The 21274-nt window shown below is 42.5% G+C and overlaps 1 protein-coding gene across 1 annotated transcript in view; it reads right to left on the bottom strand.

Annotated features, from left to right (window-relative positions):
• LOC131890680 (uncharacterized) overlaps positions 1-20640 on the bottom strand; it is a 43673-nt gene extending 23033 nt beyond the window's left edge. Inside the window, exons 1-5 of the mRNA XM_059240084.1 lie at positions 20595-20640; positions 19041-19081; positions 18617-18979; positions 1369-1448; positions 56-322 (exon numbers count right to left, since the gene is read on the bottom strand). Coding sequence (XP_059096067.1) covers positions 56-322; positions 1369-1448; positions 18617-18979; positions 19041-19081; positions 20595-20640 — 797 coding nt within the window. The remainder of the gene's footprint in view (positions 1-55; positions 323-1368; positions 1449-18616; positions 18980-19040; positions 19082-20594) is intronic.
• Between the last annotated feature and the right edge of the window lie 634 nt (positions 20641-21274).

Here is a 21274-nt window from a genome sequence, read left to right as displayed (position 1 = left end):
AGGGACGATCAGACAGAAAGAAAAAGCTCTAGTTTCTCATCCATCTTCATCTTACCTGTATTTCTCGTGCTTGGACGATTCTCGAATTTTGCAATAGATCCTAATATTGCAATAGACCAATGCCACAAAAGGCAGCAATCCCGTGACAAAGAGCTCTTGCCAAGTGTTGCTAATAATGATATAGGTGGGATACTCCATTACACTCGTGGTCTCGTAGCTCATCCTATCCGCATCGTACTTGAATTCGGCAAATTTCCGGGCATTCAACGACAACGCCAGAATGGTGACAGCCAACAGATAACTTCTGGGTGAGGGTCTCTCGCTGGAATAGAAAGTGTAATATCTATAAGTGATGGGGAACGGAGAAAGAGAGACAAGTGGAGTTCAAGTGGAACACGTGCATCTACATTAACTACAGCACAATGAAGAGGAAAAGGATTGGGCCCAATGGTTCCCAAAGTTCCACCCGGATCTACTTCTCGGGCGTACTCGTTGACACCATCATCAAAAGGGTGTCTTCCCCGATCTGTTCTTTTTGCCCAGGGTTTTTTACACGCCCCTGATAAGAGCTTTAGGCCGGCCTTCACAGGAACAGCATCTCTCACGGCTTTTTTATGCGAGTTCCGGGATCCCGCTTAGCCATTCCTGGTTCACAACATGGAACATCATCGTTTTTTCCCTTCTCCTTCAGTCCTTGAGTTCTTGCTCTTTCCCCATTAAACCGTTTATTCTTGGAATAAAAAGGACATGAACTTCAAGGCACTTTTAATCAGGCCCAAGATGAATCCAGTGGCTTCTTTTCCCCCTTTCCCCCCGTCATTTGTCTTTTTGTCCCAGATTTTAATTTCTCGTTCCCAATGGGTAGGCTTTTGATATCTGGAAGAGACAATGATGACCGGTGTGGTTCGCTTCCAAGTTTAATTAGCTTTTTTTAAGTTTTTCCAAGCTCCATTTCCGACCAAAACAGATCAAGTCTGAACTCCACCGGGAACACGGAGGACAAAAACAAAACGACCGCCAAGTTCCTATTTGAGCATGGAGTTTTTGTCCCTATCAAAATGACAAAGTGGAAACAATTGTGTCAAGATGTCCTGGCTGGAAAGGAAATTGTCCCTCAAGCCAGAAAGTCAGCACTGGAACTGACTGAGTTACGAGGCAAGGGACAATTGCTCCTTCAAATTACCGGGAACATCAGCTATTCTCGCTTGGATCAATTCTCATGGCTGAGGATATCTCGATCTGAGAAGCGAATGAGCTTTTTGTCCTCTCTGAAAGGAACAAATGCTCGAGAAAGATTCCACTAATCCCGTGCTCATCACCTCAGAAATGTACCATTGAGTTTAAGTGCTACGACGGCTTTCCACTCACCTCAATGGATGACAGATGGCCTGACATCGCTCGGAAGACACGGCAACCATCAGAAAGATACACAGGCTTAGGAGGATGTGCTGAAAAAAAGAGGCATTTTTCCGGTTACTTCGTGACTCTAGTTCTACGCAGACGTGGCAAAGGAAATGGAAGTGTTTAGTCAAGAAAGGACGTCATTTCATCTACAATCCAATTTGTATTCATCACGTATGTGACTTTTGGAGCTCCAATTGGTGGCTACGACCTTAAGTCACGAAGAGGATTGATTTCATGAATGGGGGAGGGGGGACTTTCCATTTTCCTGAGCTCTAAACGGAGATTGCATTAAAGCCGCCCTTAAGGATCAATTGAGCTCTAGGATTTGTGATGGCTTTGGAAGCCACAAGAAATTGATGAAGCTTTTCTTACGATCGTCGTGGATAGAACTGAGATGTGTTTTTTTTTACCCATGATATGTTTCAGTTTTCAGAATGGAGAATGATTCGTGATGTCAATAACACGGGCCTTAAAATGTCCGACAATTCTTCGAACTATTTAATGCTCCAAAAGTAACACTATGCTATGGGCTTTTAAAAATTAAACTCTGAAATTATTTCGGTGTCCCTGGGCCCACGCAATAAGTGCGATGGGACTTTTTTACTTCGAACACAATTATTTACTTGACTCTGGAACGAAAGTGGTGAACTCAGGAGTCTGTGGTCTAATAATTTGGCTTATTCAGTCGGTTGAATTAGAACAACATAAGGAAAATTGGACTGGGTTAAGCCTTGGCTCCCCAACTCCTGAGAAGTGCTCACAGCAAAAACTCAACGGTGACGCTTCTCTCTAACAATAACACAAATGTATCAACATACACAGGATGTGTTAAATGAATGGTCAAGGAAGGTACTTTAGGTGTCTATACTTGTGATATTGCCATGAAATTGACTAGAACATATTCAATGTACATGGCAAAAATGAATTGGATATGAGCAGACATTGTCAATATAGAAGGGAAGGGGAAAACCATGCCTACAGTTTTCCGACAATGGATTTCCACCATTGCAAACTTCACCAATTGGTGAATTGATTCCTCGAGCAATGAAATTCCCCATGTGACACCCTGCCCTAGGGAGGTCCGCCAACGATGAAATCCGCCTACAAATTCCGACATATTCAAATCTGTTACGAGGAACTCAGCTACTGGTGAATCCCCACCCCCATATTCTCTTAGAATTTGAGCGTTCCAAACATTAAGGAGGAGACGTGGTGTAGTGGTTAGCGCAGATTACTAACATGTGAGAGGTCACCGGTTCGATTCTCCTCCCCAACCTTTCTCAAGGAATCTTTTAGACGCTAACCACACCCACAGACGGAGCCCCAATCTGATACCGGACTTGAAACTGCCTATCGGAATTTGGACTTGGATGATGCGATGGCTGGCTTCGCTGGCCGGGCGAGGTGCACCCTCCGACCCTAGCACCCGCAAATAAAAAAAAAGGAAAAAAAATCCATCCATCTAATAGACAGTAGCTATACTGCACTCTTATTTATTATACCCTCAATTGTTACCTTAAAAAATGGAATGAAAGTTGCTCAGAAAAAGTGCTCCAGTAAATTAAAATCCTGTTCAATTTCCAGTGACCATCTCTGCTCGTCGCAATGAATACATTGTTTTAATATCAGCTCAACCCACCGTTTGAGTGAAAAGTTATGCTTAATCCAGGCGGCATTATTTCATACTAGGGAGTTCGCCGTTGACGAAGTTCCACAGGGCGGAGATCATTGTAAACGGAATTCACCGTTGGCGGTGTTCCTACTTGTCAGAATTCAATGTGGCTGAGGCTGCAGTGGGGAGGCTCTTTGTTGGGAGGAGATTGTCGTTGGCGGAGTTATCCGTCATAGAGTTAGTTTTCGGTTGGTGGAATCCTCCTCACGGAAATCTCCGTCATCTCGTTTCACCAAACATTACATGGCATTACATGATGTGTATGCGAGTAACACCGATCGAATGTTCTCTTTCTTCTCTTCAACTTATCAGGGTGGTCAAAATTAACATGCAAGTATAGGGTGCCAGCGATAAGACAAAGAACCAAACACTTCCCCCAAGTTGGCGTTGAATTGATACACCAAAAGAAAAGAACACGACAAATAAGAAAAAGAATAGATTATAAAAACACTTGTCAGATGGAAGGATTGTCAGATTCTCGTTGAAAATAATCTGGAAACACTGCTTGAAGCAGGAGTCGTAATGAAAGAACAAGAAAGATAAACGAGCAACAATCGAAAGAGTGGAGTTAGGTTAAAAGAAGTTAATGAGTGAATGATTCTAAGCGAAGCGATCAACACCTAGGAACAAGACATTTCGACGGATTCGACCATTGCGACGGGGGGATGATAAGGCCAAATCTTCTGTTTCGGCATCCGTGTGATCGAGCTCCCGAGGTGGATGTCATGAATTATCAATCCGCAAGAACCGGCGATTCCGCCAATACTCGCCACTTGGCAGCCTGACGCGATACGAACGCCCATTTCTCAATCGCTCCAAGATCTCACCACCCTTCATCCAGTGCTTTGATATGCAATCTTGAACTAAAACGCGTGTACCAACGGGAATGGGTTGCAGACTCTGGCCACTGTCGTAATATATCGATCGCTCCAGATTACGATGTCTGGGGACAACACGGGCGTCAAGGGCTCACTGACCTCGCAGGTTTCGGCCAAAAAATCCCACGGCGGGACTAGATCTCTCAGAACGAGGAGTTGACCGCCAAGCCAGTAAGGCGGATCGGAACTCCTTTTCGTTTTGCCCCACTTTCTTCAGTAATGTCTTCATTGACTTCACGGCTGCTTCCGCCAAACCGTTACTTAGCGAGTTATACGGAGAGGAACGTTCATAATCAATGTTATTCTTGATGCAGAAATCCTCAAACTCTCCACGAAATTGTGGGCCGCCGTCGCACTTTAAATAAAGTGGGAAGCCAACTTCGCAAAACCACCGACATAGAACGTTACAAACTGTGGCCGACGACAAATTGCGCAATCGGCCCCAAAATAGAAACCCACTTTATCGATCCACCATCAAGATATAGTGAGTTCCATCGATCTCAAATAAATCAACAGACACCTTCTCCATGGGAAACGTGGCTGAATCTTGAACAATTGGCTCCTTGAGTAGTTTTGACAATGATAACCGAATGCCAGCAGCTCTGCAACGCTCTAAAACCTGCCTCAGCCGAACGAATAATAGCTCTCTAGAGGGTACTTGGATCATCATATCATCCATGATTTTCAGAACGTATTCCAGACCTTGGACTGCCTCGTCAGAGCGGCGGTTGAATTCATCTGAGCCGGCATTCAAACCCATTGGAGCGACGGTGTATTGATATTATCCTCGACGAGAGCAATCCCTTGCCAGATGACCTGGTTGTTTGCATTCATAACAAACCATGGTATTTGGCGGACATCGATCACGAGTATGTCCTTGACGTCCACATTCCTTGCAAGGCACATCAACGGTAGATATGGAACATGAAGGGACAGCTTGCTCACGCGTTTCCCTTGCAGCTTCAAACGCCACGGTCGTAGTAAGTACCCTTTCTTTCCAATGTTGATTCAACGATCTCTGGTAATTTGAGTAACACTTCCGTCTCATGTTCACAGGCCAGAATCAGTTCGAACCTATAGTGCTCGTCCATTGTCATTTTGTCGAGCTCTGCTTCGTCCCCAATTGCCCGCATCGGACTGTAATAATCCACCATTTTTTTAGGTTTCCCCTTTTTCATCTGCTTCCAGGTCAATTGTCTCCTAAACAATGGATGAATTTCCAAAAATTGATCCTCCAGGACCTGGAAGCAAGCATTGATCGTCAAGATTCCAACCAACCTTGTCTTCGTAGTTATAACTTATTCCCCCTCGATGCGTCTGATGAAAAATGACTTCAGCTCTTCAATATCCAAATTTTCCATATGGGATGCATTGTTGTACGATTTGAATTTATCCAACCAAGTTCTCATCTCACTTGGAGTAGAGGAAATTGTCAAGATATCAGGGCAAAGATCGCTAGCAATTCAAAACTGGGTGGGACGGAGTCCTCCCCCTGTTTGTTGTTCTCGCGACCTCTCTTGCTCCAACATCGTTGCCCGTTTCATGGCTGATGCCCCAATTCGCGCCGCCTCCCCAAACTGGTTGATCAAATCCATCAATATCTTGTCTCCTTCTACTTTCTCCTTGATATCAGTGAATATCAGTTGGCCAATCTCACCTCTCAACCTTGTTCGGGAGCTGAATTTTTTGGGAAAAAAACAATAAAAAACACATTGCTTCATACTTCAAAGAAGAAGGAAAACATTGCTGATCCAACTACATGTAGGGCCGACGCAATGTGAACAATTCGTCAATTCGAGGATCGACCTGGTGGTGCTGATTCCAGACTCATCAAAAGGGACGTGTTGGTATCGTCATTGGGTGAGGCTGCTGGAGCTATGAAGGGAGCTCCAATGAAATTAGAAATAGATTTAAATAAACAAGTTAAACCTTGCCATGTCACTACAGCCAGAGCTGTACCCCTTCATTTCGATCAACTTGCAGCTGCTCTTTGTCGGGAACTTGAGGCATCCAATATGATGGTCAGGTGTGTTGTACCAACTGATTGGTGCTTCCCGGCACATTTTGTCCCCAAACCCAATGGCAAAATTCGTCTTGTGATTGATTCCAGACAACTTAATAAGGCAACAAAAAGACCTGTGCATCCTTCCTCATCTGTGCCTGACTTGATGAGAGAAATCCTCTCGGAATCTAAATGGTTCGCCAAACTTGACGCAGTGCATGGCTATTAACAAATACCATTGGATAGGGCAAGTTTTCACCTTTGTGCCTTTCTACTACCGAGTGGAAAATGGCGACCTAATGTTGCCCCGATGGGATGGAAGGGCAGTGGAGACGTGTTTAGCCTTCGTTCAGATTTGGCATTCGAGGAGCTGAAACGAAAACGATGGATTTCCAAGACTGTCGATGACATTTGCCTTCAAGCACCAACAGAACAACAGCTATACGACAAGCTTGAAGTTGTCATGGAAGTTTGTCGGAAACATGGAGTTAAGACTTTCAGTGGATGAATTTGAGACCCGCCAATCCGTGAAGTTCGCCGGTTTTGTAGTGTCGTCCACCGGTCTGAGACCAGATCCTTCCAAAGTGGATGCTCTTAGATTTTTCCCAACACCAAAGAATGTCACAGGGCTGCGGTCCTTCTTGGGTTTAACCAATCAATTGGGATCATTTCTCTTTGACTGGGCATACTTAACGGTGCGAATGAGGGAACTGTAGGAGACAAGTGCATGGGTATGATTGCCGGTCCACGAGGAGGAGTTTAAAAAAAAGAGAACTGTTCTCTGCTCACCTGCAGTTGTAAAGCCGTTCAACCCCCATCTCAAGACAGAACTCTTGACAGATGCATCCGAATTACATGGGATGGGTTATGCCTTGATCCAAAGAGTGACCAACAACCGGCCAGGGTTAATCTAATGTGGCTCCTGCTCCCTAACATTGTCTCAGACAAACTATGCAACCATTGAGCTGGAAATGAGCGCTATCTGGTAGGCCATCGCAAAATGTGACTACTACTTACGAGGCATGCCCGAATTTAAGGTTATAACTGACCACCGACTTCTCCTCGGTGTGTTTGAACGGCCCCTTGCAGCACTTGCGAATTCTCGATTACAAAGGTTAAGGGAAAATCTCTCTCAGTACAGCTTTGGTGTCATCTGGTCCGCGGGCAAAGTCACGCAATTGCTGATGCCTTGAGCAGATCCCCTGACTTTCCTGCTGACCCCGCATTCGACATTTCATTGTGCTCTGTTGTCTCAGCTACGGATCCCTCCTTTGCCAACATCTCAAATAACACGGATGGCGAGTACTCACAACCGTTGCATTGTGTGAGGAATAATCAACGTTTTCCTCAGGCATTGTCCCCGTACGTTCAGGTCCGGGTTGAACTACGCGTGGAGGGAGCCCTTGTCCTAGTGGGTGACCGCATAGTTGTCTCTAGCCCTTCTCGCCCGAGAGTATTGGATCTATTACACGCTTCACATCCTGGAGTCACGAAAACGTAGCAACTTGCCAACCAGGTGTGCTTCTGGCCGGGTATGATCAATGATGTAAAGCAACGGATCAAGAGTTGTCAAGTATGAATTGTAGGTCTCCCAAGTCAGGAACATGAAACTGTTTTGTCCTCTTCCGCCTCTTACCCAATGGAATCCGTGAGCGTTGACCTCTTTGATTTAAGCAGAAACACCTTTTTGGTGATGGTGGATCAATACTCAGGATTACCTTTTGTTACACATCTGGGCTCTTCATCAACTAACATTGTCTGGAGTGCACTCTTGACCTGGTTCCGAGATGTTGGCTTCCCTGGACATCTCAAATCAGATAACGGCCCTCAATTTAGACATCAATTTAAAGCATACTCAAACGAATATGGAATCATCCATGAAACTTCGGCCCCATATAATCCCCGTTCTAACGGGTTGGCAGAGGCGGCTGTTAAATCGACCAAAATGTTGATACGAAAACTTGGTGCAACAGATAACGCTGTCTTTCGGGAAGCATTTCTCCAGTGGTAATGTACCCCCAGGGCAGATGGCTTCTCCCCAGCCTTTGGTTTCTTTGGCAGGAATCTCAAAAACCGCCTCCCGTCCGCTCTGCCTCTAAGATTTGCTTCAAATGAAAAGAACACAAGTTTTGATGCTACTTGAAGATTAATCAGTGCCAAAAGGGTAAGTGACGCTTGTGGTCATGTTATGAGACCATTAATCCCAGGAGAGACCGTTCACGTTCAAGATCCTGTGGAAAAGTCATGGTCCCCATTTGCTGCCAGAGTGGAATCAAAATCAAAGATTCGTACTGGATTGTCTCTCAGGGTGGTGGAGGACGATATCGGCGAAATCGCCGCCACTTACGTCCCACAGGTATTACAAACCAAACCAATTTATCTACAACGGCACCAGAAATACCAACCGCTTTTGCCGGTCCCCCTCCTCCTCCTACTCGTCGAAGCGACCGCCTCCGGAAAAAGAATGTTCAGTGGAGGTCCAGGGCTGCCCAGAAGAACACCATTCCCTTTTGCAGCCCTTCACGGAACCCGAGATGGACGTGGCCTTCAAGAAGATGAAGAGCAAAGCCCCCTCAACATCTGGGGTCTCTCCTTTCCAACTTTCACTTCTCCGGATCCAAACCCAGCCACTCCTTCAAGATCTTTTCAGCCTGCCTCCATTCTTCCTTCTTCCCACCAACGTGGATGGAGTCAGCCATCATCTTCATCCATAAGAAGGGGCCCAAGGACATTCCAAACAGCCATCGGAAGATGATGTCCACCCTATTAGCTGCCCGCTTCTCCGGATTGGCCGAGGATAGGGATCTCCTTCCCCAGTTCCAATTCGGTTTCCGGAGAAGCCGCTCAACCACCACGGCAGCCACTCTCCTCTATGAAATTGTGCATTCCAACATCAGCAACAAGAGGAGAGTGTATGGATGCTTTGTGGATTTCTCCAAAGCATTCGACAGGGTGGACCGAACGCGGTTATTCCTCAAACTCCAACTCTGGGGAGTCCCGCGTTCAATCTGTGTCCTGCTAGCCAACATCTATGCGGGACTCAGATGCTCCATTCGTTCTGGTGAGGACCTATCCCCTGCTACTTCACTTCCATTGGCCTTCCGCAGGGGGATCCACTATCGCCAATTCTTTTCAATCTTTATGTATCCGACCTGCCTGAAGCCCTCACTCACCAAGGCCCCACCATCAACCATTCTCCCATTCAATATATTCAATATGCAGACGACCTGGTTCTCTTGGCTAATTCAGCCGTGGAATTGCAAAATGCCATCAATGTACTCCACGGTTATTGCCAAGAGAACGGCCTTCAAGTCAACACCATCAAGACGAAGGCCATGGTTTTCCATAAAGGTCGTCTGCCTCCCACCTCCTTCCATATTAACAATAGTCCGATTGAAATCGTCAATAGTTTTTAACTACGTCGGTTTCACCTTCTCCACCCAACTCTCATTCACCAATCACCTCAAATCCACAATAACTAAGGCCAGGGCCAGGATCGGATACATATGCAATAGACTTCCCATGAAGAATCTTCCCCTCCCAATAGTCCTTCAACTCTTCCGGATCTACGTCACTCCAATTTTTCTCTACGGCCTACACCTTTGGTTTCCCAACTCCGCCCAATCCGCTCTCAAATCCGCCGATGCCACCTACACCAGTTCCTCAAGCGATACCTCTGCGTGCCCCAATATGCCAACAATGCATGGACACATTTTCTATGTGAAACCGAGCCCCTCACCATCGGGCTGGCAAGGTTAGTGTCCAACAGTGTTGGGAACCTGACCTTTCCGGAGGTGATGTCCGGACACAAGTTGTCCTTCCCGGTCAAGGACTTGCTTACACCTTATTGTCCTTGGCCCGACATCCCTTCGGAGTATTGGCAGTCACGTACCTTTGTCCGTCTCCCAGCCAAATGCCATCAGCAACGGGAGTTGACAAAGGATCTGTTCAATCTGGCCCATCCACTCTACTGCAATAACCAAGATTTTCATCACTTACCTCTACCCACCTGTCTTTGTACTATCTGCAACTCACCTCTTACCTTTTTTCATATGCATTGAACCAATTTTAGTCATACTCATTGTGATATTACTTTCTAGTCAACTATTTTATTGCCTTTACCTTTTTGACATTCTTCTTGTTTTACCATTTTGTATAATGTTTATACATCAGATTTTATTTTATAGTTACTTTTACGCCATGACATGACCAAGAGTCGCAATAAAGATTATTATTATTATTTTGCACTTTAGAAGCTTTACGGTTTTAGCTTTCACATCACAATGTTTATATTTTATGTGAGGTAATCATTCTTCTGCTTATAATGATCTTAATGGGGGAGTTGTAGGATTCCAATCTCTGTCAATGAATGTGTTGGTGATTTGCATCACCGAAATATCAACAATCAGTTATTCTCTCACGAATACTTCGATCTCATCCTTAATACTTGAATATTTGTTACACGAATTCATCTAAGGATATATCGCTATCTGGCTCCTACATTATGGATGAAGATGATAGCTGATTCCATTCACTCTGTTTGAAAGAATGTTGTTTGGATGGTGTTGCTGAAAAACTCTCGGGGGAAGATCTCGGGTTTAGAGACGGGAGATTTGGAAGGGGCTTTACTCTTCATCTTCTTGAGGGCCACGACTATCTCGAATTCCGTGAAGGACTTCACTGAGCTTTCTCCGCTATTGTTTCATTTGTTGATGCATGAACCACTGGAATCAATCCAGTGGTCTATGGTTGATGAAAATAATTCCTGACAGTGGAGGCGGAATTTACTCACGGGAATCTCCGAGTTGATGGCGGGCTTTTTGGCACGTTTGTACAAGCCCGCCATCCTGGAAAAGGCCGAGGAAGAGAGCAGGTTTTCCACTTCCAACCTTTGGTGGGCTGACTCAGAGCTCCTCAGAGACTTTTTATATGCAATTCTTGAAATTGCATATTGCTGCCAAGTCTCTTGTGTTTGACTGATTTTTTGTGCTTGGTAATTTTTGGAGCATTTGACCCCTCAACTCTCTTTATAGTATTGGCTAGTGCCCTGTATTAGGTATACTGTATTAGGTATCATGGAATTTTGAACCTTCAATTCCGTTCCCAAAGAATGAGTTTACATGGGTCCCAGATCGAACCCAAACACATCATAGTAAATGTTTGTGCCTTAAGGATTACTTATAAGGCTGAAGTTACTCTCCAGGCATTATTAACTGCTATCACATTAACAGCAGATTCAAATCATGTAATCAATCACAAAATGTAAAAAAGTGGCTTGTAAAGTGGTGTTTAAAACATTCAAAGTACGTTTAAGGAGGCCTGAAGGAAAGCTTAAGGCATATGTAACTCTTAGATGCACAGATTTTATCAAAATGTGCTTGGTTTGGATCTAGGACCTATATGTGTGCATTGCTTTGGAACGGAATGGAGGGTTCAGAATTTCACCGCAATGGTGAGCTGAACTCATTGCTGTACTCTTCTAATACAACCACTTGACTTCATTTGATATTAGGAGAGATATTTCATATTAGGTATGTCCACCATTCGAGGCATCAGCTGATTAAAACCAGTCCATAATGGTTCTGTGAAAAATTCAATGAGATGCATGGGGCAAATTATTACGCTTTGATTTCAATTGTGTTCAGTCATCCAGAAAAGTATTTCAAAATGATATTTTTATCCCCCCCCCAGCGGCCCACAACTTGATAATATCTACCTATTGTATGTCATTCATGGCATGTCACAAGAAGTTCAAGTAGAGCATTCTAGAGTGATTAATTCCGATTATGTTTGGTCTTGGTGTAGGAAATAAGCAAGAATATTCACTCCAATGATTCACAAGCCATTGGACAAGGACGACGTTATCACTGGACAGAGACGGTAAGGTGGGGGAAACGTAACTTTTATCCAAATCAACCAAATGCATTTTCCTTCACAAAAGTAGAACTTTAGTTGACTCAAACAGCGTTCGTCAATTTTGACCTCAATCGAACGAATGCGTCAAAAGTGATGAGCTCTTGAAGTTCAGTACAACGTGAGCACAAAATGACTTGCTTAGCACCACCTTGGTAAGATCTTACCACCGTGGTATTAGCTCATTCAATTTGTGCCCTCACTGGTCTGAGTTTGAAATACACATAACTTTTGACACAGACGTTCGATTGATATCAAAACTGGCTAATGCTTTCTGAGGCTACATCTGAGTCAAGTCGTGCGACGAGAAATGACTTTGATTGATTGGAATTATAATTGCTCATTTTCCCCCACCATCGACCGTGTCCAGAGGTAAAGCCGTCCTTGCCTTGAACCACCTCTCAATTCTGTATGTTATTTGCGTGTCGAAAAAACGGTAGAAAACACTCTCTTAACTAAAGTTCAATTTCAATGGGCCAATTGGAACCCAGCGAGCTCATGATAATTTACTTTGGTAGTGGAACTCGGAGATTATCCCCCATCGTTTCTGGTGCTCCATGCACTTAAAGAAGTTCATTTCATTCCCTTGGTTGGAGAACCAAGGCTCTTTCCTACGAAGTGGGTTTTCTTCTAGCTGCTTCTTGGATCCAAGCAATTCAGGTCCACGGGCGTGACCCATTAAAAGCACATTTACCGTAGTGCCCCAACTCCTCGGCAATGATGGCCTCCGACAGGATATACAATAAGTGCAGATCAAACTGCTTGGCACATAAAGGTTAACCTGGCTCTTTCAGGGTGTGCAAACCCAATTATGGGGAGACGAGTAAAAGGCCCCAAGGATCCGGGGCAATAATTCAACCATTTTGTGCCACTCAATTTCGTCCGTCAAAGTGAACGATGCACTTTTGCTAGGCATTCCACAAGCAAATAGCCATTTGAAAAGCGACTTCAAGAGAGCACTGGAGCATGAGCCTTTTGAAATGGCTCCTCAATCCTTAACCCATTGTTAATTTCAGATAAATTCCACAAACTGTAGCCTGGAGGTTTCTCATTGAAGAAAAATGCCAATGCCTAGATTTTTCTCAACCTTGAAAGAGACCGATAAAAGCAAGAAGTCATAATTTGTGAGCTTATGTCTCCCATAAATGCACTAAATTGATAGTAACCCTCTGGAGTCGACCTTGGGACCATCTTGAGGTTGCAATTTCGTGGTTGGCGATTCCCATCCACTGAATCGCAATAGTGTTGCAAAAGCTGAGCATTGGAAATGCTCCCGAGCCGATCGAAGCCTTCAACATTGCTCCACCAATAAAGCCCTCGGGACTGATCGTTATTTCGATTAGGCTCAGTCTGACAACAGACCCGAAATGGTCAATACCCGATATTTAGAGGCAGGGTTGCCAAGCGACGATTTTGGCGCTAATTATTTAAGCTTATGTAAAGGCAATTGAATACCAACTCTACCTTTTGAAAGCATGACCTAAAAAGTTGGGAGCAATGCTTGCATTGCGATTCTTTTGACGTACGCAAAGATAAGCTAATCTAGCCCAACATTTTTTTTATTCTATAACTTGACTGCTATTAAATGTTTATGCAGGCAAGTCGAATCCTCTATATCAAAGCGGTTATCTTGAAAGGAATAAAACCGCTTCAGGCAAACTGTCTTGTGCATGTGTTCAAAGCGGGTTTCTGATACTAGGAAAGTGACTAATTTCAAGCATTGATGTTGAACTGAGACGATTGAATCAATTTGAATTTTCATAATGCAGATAGGAGGAAAATTCCAAATTTGTAATGCATTTTTACTTTTTTATATCCTAGATACAAGGTATGTATATGTAAAGGCTATTTGTCCATACCTAATCCTAATTTGAACCCTGGTCAGGGTAAACCGCATCCACATATTACTAAAGCATTTAATTCAAGCATTTTGGCAATCTTTACATACCAATACCTAAACTTCCGTATCCTGGGTAGCCTTCCATGCTCGTTATTTTGAGGAGTGCTTGGGGCTGTTCATCAACAATAACAGCTCAAAGGATCAAACCATCATGAAAGTCATTGGTGCAGATATTTTGGACCCTTAGTGACAAATTGTAACACCGCAAAACTTGGAACAGATTTGCTGAGCACTTAGCAACGGGGGACCATTACAATATCGCAATGCAAGAACAACTGGATCAATATCAACAAATCAGGGATGCATTCTCAAACGGAGAAGGCAATCCTCATTGCATTGCTAGTATTCTGACATCCGAGAGTTTCGAAAACTTGCCAGACATTCGATTAAGAATTTCGTTCATCTTGTCTAATAGAACCCTTTCTTTTGTCACGATTGAAATTATGAGACTAATTTTCAGAATTTAACCTTCCATTTGGAAAATATTCTATTTACTCTAGTCTCTCCCTGATTTGGTTGGTTTCATCGAAAAAAATCCAATCCCAGCCAAAATTTGACACAAAGAATGTGGGGAACCTGGACAGTGGAACTTTTTAATTGGGCCAACTTCTTCTTCCACGGGCTCTAAAATATGTCACACTTAAAGGCCATAAGAGAAGGGTGACCAACATTTGATACACAGCCACGCCTGAATGGTCCCTCCGTTGGAGAGTTCTTGAATCAAATGCACTTTCCGTTTTGGCAAGCAATCATTGTTCTCGCTTTCTTGGCACTTCTGTCGTCGACATCTGTTCCTGTTCTTTTTTTCCTCCGACTCAATCTTCTGACCAAGGCCAAGGGAAGGAACCTCTGGATCTCTATTCTAATCGATAGCGGGAAGGCCCCAGTTCAAGCTTTGAGATATCCTTTTCCCAGGTATAATCCCATGGTTCAGAGCAAATGAGGTGACCCCATGCACCAAGATAATGGTCACTTCAGAGGTCTGGCCCAATAAGAAAAAGAAGGAATGAATAGAATTTCTTCCAACGCATTGAACCACACATTTTGAGACCATCGAGACCCGACTTTCAAGGGTGGGGGTTTTCATGAGCCACTTTCTCGAGGCTTTTGATATTGCTCACGAATCATAGAGGTCTGCAGGGGAGAGGCGTGTCCAACAAGAGGGCGTGGTCAGTTCTTTCGCGATATAGATTGCAGGGTGACCAATCCCACATAACTAGGGGTCAAAGACCACTAACATATTCAGTCTTGCAATCAGATCGACGAGGTTGCGCCAAGAATTAAATCCCCTTAAACTAACATAGCAAACTGAATTAGAACAACCAAACCACTTAGTTAGACGTTTCATTATTTTCTTTTAAGTCTCTGCCGACCCAATCTACCCAGCCTTGAGGCAAGTTTCGACTTCCTCTGAAACTTAATATCAAAGCATACAAGGATGGAACGAAGTATGATGGCAAAGTTGACATAATGAATCTCATTTTCTTCATGAAATAGCTGTTATTCATTATATTCAAACTTGAGCTCTTTTTTGGCTTTCCCGTCAGTCAATCTGTTTGCCGATTTTCCTTCTATTCCATGGATCCATGTGCTGTGTCGCATGTTTATGATTGCAAAATGTTGGTCGCAATCTTGTTTGCCAAATTCCTTCCTGTCAATACTGCAATAACTCGAGGAGAGTTGTCGAGTCTGCAATGCTCAACAACAATTGGGAATGTACCCCGGGAACGGAGTTCCTTGTATGATGAAGGCGTTGCTGGTTTTTGTGGAAAGTCAATGAGGTTCAAAAATCACTTCGCAAAGTCAACTTTTTGGTTCAGTTCGTTCCCGAGCACAAGTACTTGAGTTTTCTTTAGATTCCTTGCCAAACATGACAAACTTCTTCCGCTCCTTCTCCGTCTTTTGGACCTTTCCACACTTTTCGAACAAACGGACTAGACATAATTTTTTTTATCTGGAGTCCCGTTGTTTGAGGTAAAAAGGGTTGACGAAAACATATTGGCATAACCAAAACAATGGTTGAACAAGAATATTGATTAAAAATTTGATAAGATATGGGGTGCTAGTTCTAACATTAAGCTTGCGATTCCGTATATCATTTGGGTTTTATTTAATTGTTCTTTGTATGGCTCTCTTGCACGTAAAAAATTAAGCTAGTCTTTTTTTCAAAAAAACACTTTATTTTTAGAAGTTAAAAATACACATTAAAAGGTTCACATTTTTCCCTCCGAAAATAGGTAAGATTTTGAAAAGAAGGAGATTAAATTTGGGTTTCCTGGATTAAAATACAGTTTTAAAATTATCAATTCACAAGAAAGCAATTTCATTGATAACTTCCTTTTCTTAAACTCAGTATTTATCGACACCTCAAGGTGGTAAATCTTCAGTTTGCATTCCAAATGAAGCTTTCAAAGTGGTCCTTTGTCAACAGGCTAACCAAATTAACTCTGACACTAGCAATGCCCACCTTTGCGTTCGTGATAGAGAAAACTTCTGTCACCGAGTTTCCTCGGTGACCAGATTAAAAAAAACCTCTAAGCAAAGTTTCTTATATATTCGCCTTCAATTACCCAGAGAATAAAGGTCCAACAATCATCCGTATCCGAATTCAATACCAGTTTCTTTAAAAGATTTCAGGCCTTCATGAGAAAAAGAGCCAAACTTTTTGAACTCCTGATCTCTGAGTTCAAGGAACCGATCCTTCACTGTCAAGACGTGTCTCTTCTCCAATAGATAGAGTAGAAAGTATACGTGCTTGCTTTTATTTCCAGCACAATGCCTATTTGGACGGGAATGTGGTTTTGCACGAGAAGTTGCAAACCCGTGGTGAAAGGCTCTTGAAACAAAACCACTTGCACGAGGATGATGATGACGACGCCGAGCGCCTGTCCCCTACCTATCTTTGAAGGATATTTGATAACACCCCCTATATTGGGTTTCCGAAGTGTCCGCAACCTCTTTCAGCCCTCCCTCTATCTTCTTTTGAAGTCATTGGCATAAGCTTTGGTAAGCGACGTGCGAAGTTGACAGGATATTAGTAAACCAACAGCCCTAACGCAACAACAGGCCCAATGCCACAAGAAGTCTCAATGGAACACGGAACCAAGGACAACTATTAATAATACCCAGGGAAACTTCTTGGGAGTTGGCTCGACAACAACTGAGTGTGCCTAGAAGTGTCTAGTTATTTTAGGCTTAATGAGACTCAACCATGTGGTTACACGTAGTTGGCTTATGAACCAGTTGGATCCAGAAAAGTATTTCATTTTCATAGTAAACTAAAGATAATATTTCTTGAACCGGGTAATGTTACCTTTTTGAGTACTAAAAAAGTAAATAGGTGATTGAAAACAGGAAATATTTTCTCAATTAACATGAATGGTAGCCGTCAGTATCATTAAGTTATATAGTGGGGACGGTGAAAACGAATACATTTTGCACCTTATACCATCTTTTGTTTATGAAAACCAGTTTTCATGGGTATGATCTTGATTCTCAGCAAGGCAAAGGATTTCTAACCACCACAATTAAAAACTTTGATTCATAGCTGTCTGAAGAGAATGCAGATTTCAATGAGTCAAAAGTTGGCTTATGTTAGTTCTGAGTCAATATTATAACTTATAAGCCTGTTATTGCAAAAGAAAACTCTGTATACAATGGTTAACACTTACATCGACCTTCTTCAAGTTCCCTTTTGAAAAAAACTTAATGCTAAGAAAGCAATTACCATGGAATAAATAGCTATTGTATAATCCAGCCATTTTTTATTATGAGCTTTCTCGCTTCATCTTTTTCTCAAATCAACCCTATTTACTACATTTTCTATTTGCATGTTGAACTGTGGTGATTCGGGTCGATAATTCAAATTTTGTGGCATTGATTGTTACCTCTTCCATCGTAAATAAGAGTTGTTCTTTTTCAGTTCAATAATTGAACACGAAACACACCGAAATATCTTTCTCAATTATTGTGGCTTAAGTCTGAAATTTGCAAGCCTTGCTTAACACTAAAATAAGGAAATATTTTCAAGTTTCAAGTTGAATGTGCCTAAATGCTTTGCCACGGGTTGAATTATTGATCACATGGCAGAATCCCATGAACAAGCTTTTTTGTGCGTGTCTAATGAGCGATGATAACTTGACGAGCCTCTCAAATTGGCGTAGGAACAGAAGACATTACGTGTCAACAAGGCTTAGCAAAGAGGGAAAAGCATCTCAAATGATACCATGACAATTAGATCCCCTCCCCCTTTCCCGTTTTTCAAAGTAAGTTTTTTCAAGACTTGACAATTTGTTTTTAATGCTGCCTCCATTCAGTTTTTAACAAAGGCTTTGGTCTGAATATCCACTAGGATCCTTTGTTCCATTATATGCATACAATGAGTTGCCTAGTGATAAAACGAAGACGTGGCGTTTAAAAAAATGTGTGCTTTCACTTTGCTAATCAATTTTGGCCTTTGATCAAGTGCAACGATTGCAATTGAAGTCAATGTCGATTAAATGAATTCGGCGAGTTCGGACAGGAAAGCCTGGAAATGTCTGTTGCAGTCCTCTCAGAGCTAAATGTCCCTTGGCGACTGCATAAAAACATTATATGCAAATGCTTGACAACAACAAAAAAGGTCTTTTGCAACCCAAAGAAGGGAGGGGAGGCAAGAAAAATAACTTGCATCTTGTATTTGTTCTGGTTGAGCTCCACAAAGAACCATTGGACGAAACGGAAAAGACAATGCTCTTCCAACTTTTCCAACTCTGGCAAGGGTTTTCAAAAACCAAATATAAGAGGAGATTGACATTTTATTCCTCAGCACAATAACAGGTCCTTGTTTTTTAAATACAATTTCTTACCTTTAACGGGTGAACAAAGTATGGAAACATCATCCGATACCAATAAGGTTGGCCTTGGAAAAACTCATTGAGTATGGAGAATTCCAGGATGAAGGTCAGAATCAGTAGAAGATCCACCACGGCCAGATAAATGAGGAGCTTATTGAAACTGTTTCGATTCTCGTAACAAATGAGCGTGATAAGGGTTAGGATGTTCCCAATGATCCCGAGGATCCCAGCCACAAATAGTGACACTCCAGATACCCAGAAGTCCCAAGACTTCATCAATTCTCCTGTATGACTATTGAACACATCATAACAGGACAAGGTGGCGTTTCCCTGTTGAATGAGCACTCTGGAACCTTGTACTCTTGAGATCTGGTCCTGATGAACAAAGAGATCATGAACGACAAAATGTTCCTATGGTGTTTGTCGACATTCTTACCTCGTTTTGATCCTGGATGACATCCACGTCGGTTACATTTCCTGAGAGAATGAAAAATATGAAATGATTATTCAAAGTCTTTTTTCTGGATGAAAAGATGTTTTACCAGGAACATTGAGGGTATGAGAGAGCTCTCGTATGGGGAGAGGTTAGAAAGGTTGGGATTGTACAGTATTCAGAGAAGTTACGAAAGGTATCTGATACTGTACGTTTTCAAAAGTTTCCATGAGCTTTGTCCCAACCCAGGATTTAGGGTCAATTGCAATGACCGTAGAGGCTTAATGTGCGTTTTGAGAGCACCGTCAAGCCTTCGAGAATCGAGGCTAGTAGAAGAGGCTAGTTAAAACAATGAATTCCAACTCTATTATTTCTCGGGCTCCTTCATTGTTCAATTTGCTGCCCTCAAATATTCGTAGGGCGTGTGTAGGCGTTGATCCAGTGACAGGATTTCAGTCAGACTTTCAGTTTTTTACTAAAATTCCCGATCAACCTTATATTCAAGGGTTAGCCAGATCAGCCAACTCTAATTCGTTGGTCGATAAAATGACACATAAAATAAAAGTTAAGTAAAATGAATAAATTTCTTGTCTTGAACTACTGGTACTCCAATCCCAGCATTGGTAAGGAAGTCTGCAAAAAAGAATCCATGCTTATTTTTTGAAGACATCATTTTAAGCAATAACCTTGAGTTTCGTTAATGTTCATGTATCATTTCTTGAAAACGAACATTATGAAACCTTTGTTAGGAAGACTCCATCCAGCTATTGTTTTGAGGGGGTCATAGCTCTTCGATTGTAGTACAACAATTGCCCAAAGTCTTTCACCTGAGGACTTCTCTGAAATATGAATGTTTTGTCTCCGTAAAGAAAAATGACTATTTTACTTTTGCACTTTTCAACAGTACAATCGTTAATAAAATGGATTTACTGGGAACATAACAACGAACAATGGTTCGAAAAAAGACATCACCCAGAGGCGTTCCTTTCATTCCTTCACATTTTATAGGTCTAGAGCGGTTGTTCACAAAAATGCAAGCAATTTCGCTTGAATATAACTACAATTACAATATCAGATGACATCCGTCATTTTTATACCTCTGAAGACTCGTTCTGGGGCCTGCGTAACCTGAGGATTTCTTTCCTTTTAAGATTCAACGGATTCAACTCTCTAACCGCTTACAAGAACGTTTATTAAATGGATGGAGAGGCGAATGATGTGAAGGGAAATATTTGAGCTTTATAGATATTTCTATTTGATAATAGTTTCCGATTCAGTTAAAATAGAGCTCTTGGCAGATTTCGGCTTCATCAATCAATGCAAGTGCAACGAGTCTTAAACTAACATAACTTTCCGAGCATTAATATAGTGATCCTGAAAGTGAAAAACAACTGCAAATTCAGGTAGGCAATGTATTTATTGCTGGTTTGCCCACAAGGGATATTGCTAAGAAAATGTCTTGCAAGCAAGTTTTTAGAGCACTTTTTTGATCGCTGAAAGGTTGTTTGGGTTCGGTTTCCCATGGTAGATGGCGCAAGCATCGACCAGTTGCACTACCTGATTTGAACACATGGAACAGTTTAGCTGGATTTGAAGACCTCATTGTTCAATGGCTTGACTGTTTTCGCTGAACTCGGGTAACCCAAAGAAAAGGATCAGTTGTTTTTATAAAAGCTAGGATGCGTTAAGAACGGATCTCATTGACATGGTGAGAGTTTACGTTCTGTTTTTACCACTGTCTTGACTTTCAATTTGATACCGCTGTTTTGACATTAAAATTTTTCAAGTCTTCCAACCATTTTTTCATGATAAGGATAGTAAAAAGTCTTGCAGTGACTAGGGCTCTCTAGTAGAATAGCATGAGTATGAAAAGTGACCTCTGGCGGGTGCAGCCTCCAAAATCCATGAAACTGTCGACATAAAGTCGTGGCGGGAAAAGAGCACGCATTGTCCCGTCTGATGGGATCAAACAAATAATCACAGGAGGTTGCAACAAGGGCTACAAATTGACATTTTCAGTGGCATACGGCATTATTGGGTGGATATCGGAAACCTGTAAGTTAGTCACAAAAAGTAACCCTGATTTTTGTTCTATCAATCCAGGGTTACCTTTTTGGTCAAACCTAAACTTTTAGGGTGCGTTGGAAACGGCGGTGCTTTGAGTTTCCGAGCTTTCTGACTGTCCTGATTTTGAAAATTTATTTGATCCCATCACTTATTGTCACCTAAAACTGCTA

This window comes from Tigriopus californicus, chromosome 11 (assembly GCF_007210705.1).
Source record: "Tigriopus californicus strain San Diego chromosome 11, Tcal_SD_v2.1, whole genome shotgun sequence".
Taxonomy (NCBI): Eukaryota; Metazoa; Arthropoda; class Copepoda; order Harpacticoida; family Harpacticidae; genus Tigriopus; species Tigriopus californicus.
The sequence above is the reverse complement of the archived record's forward strand: the minus strand, read 5'-3'. Positions and strand labels throughout refer to the sequence as shown.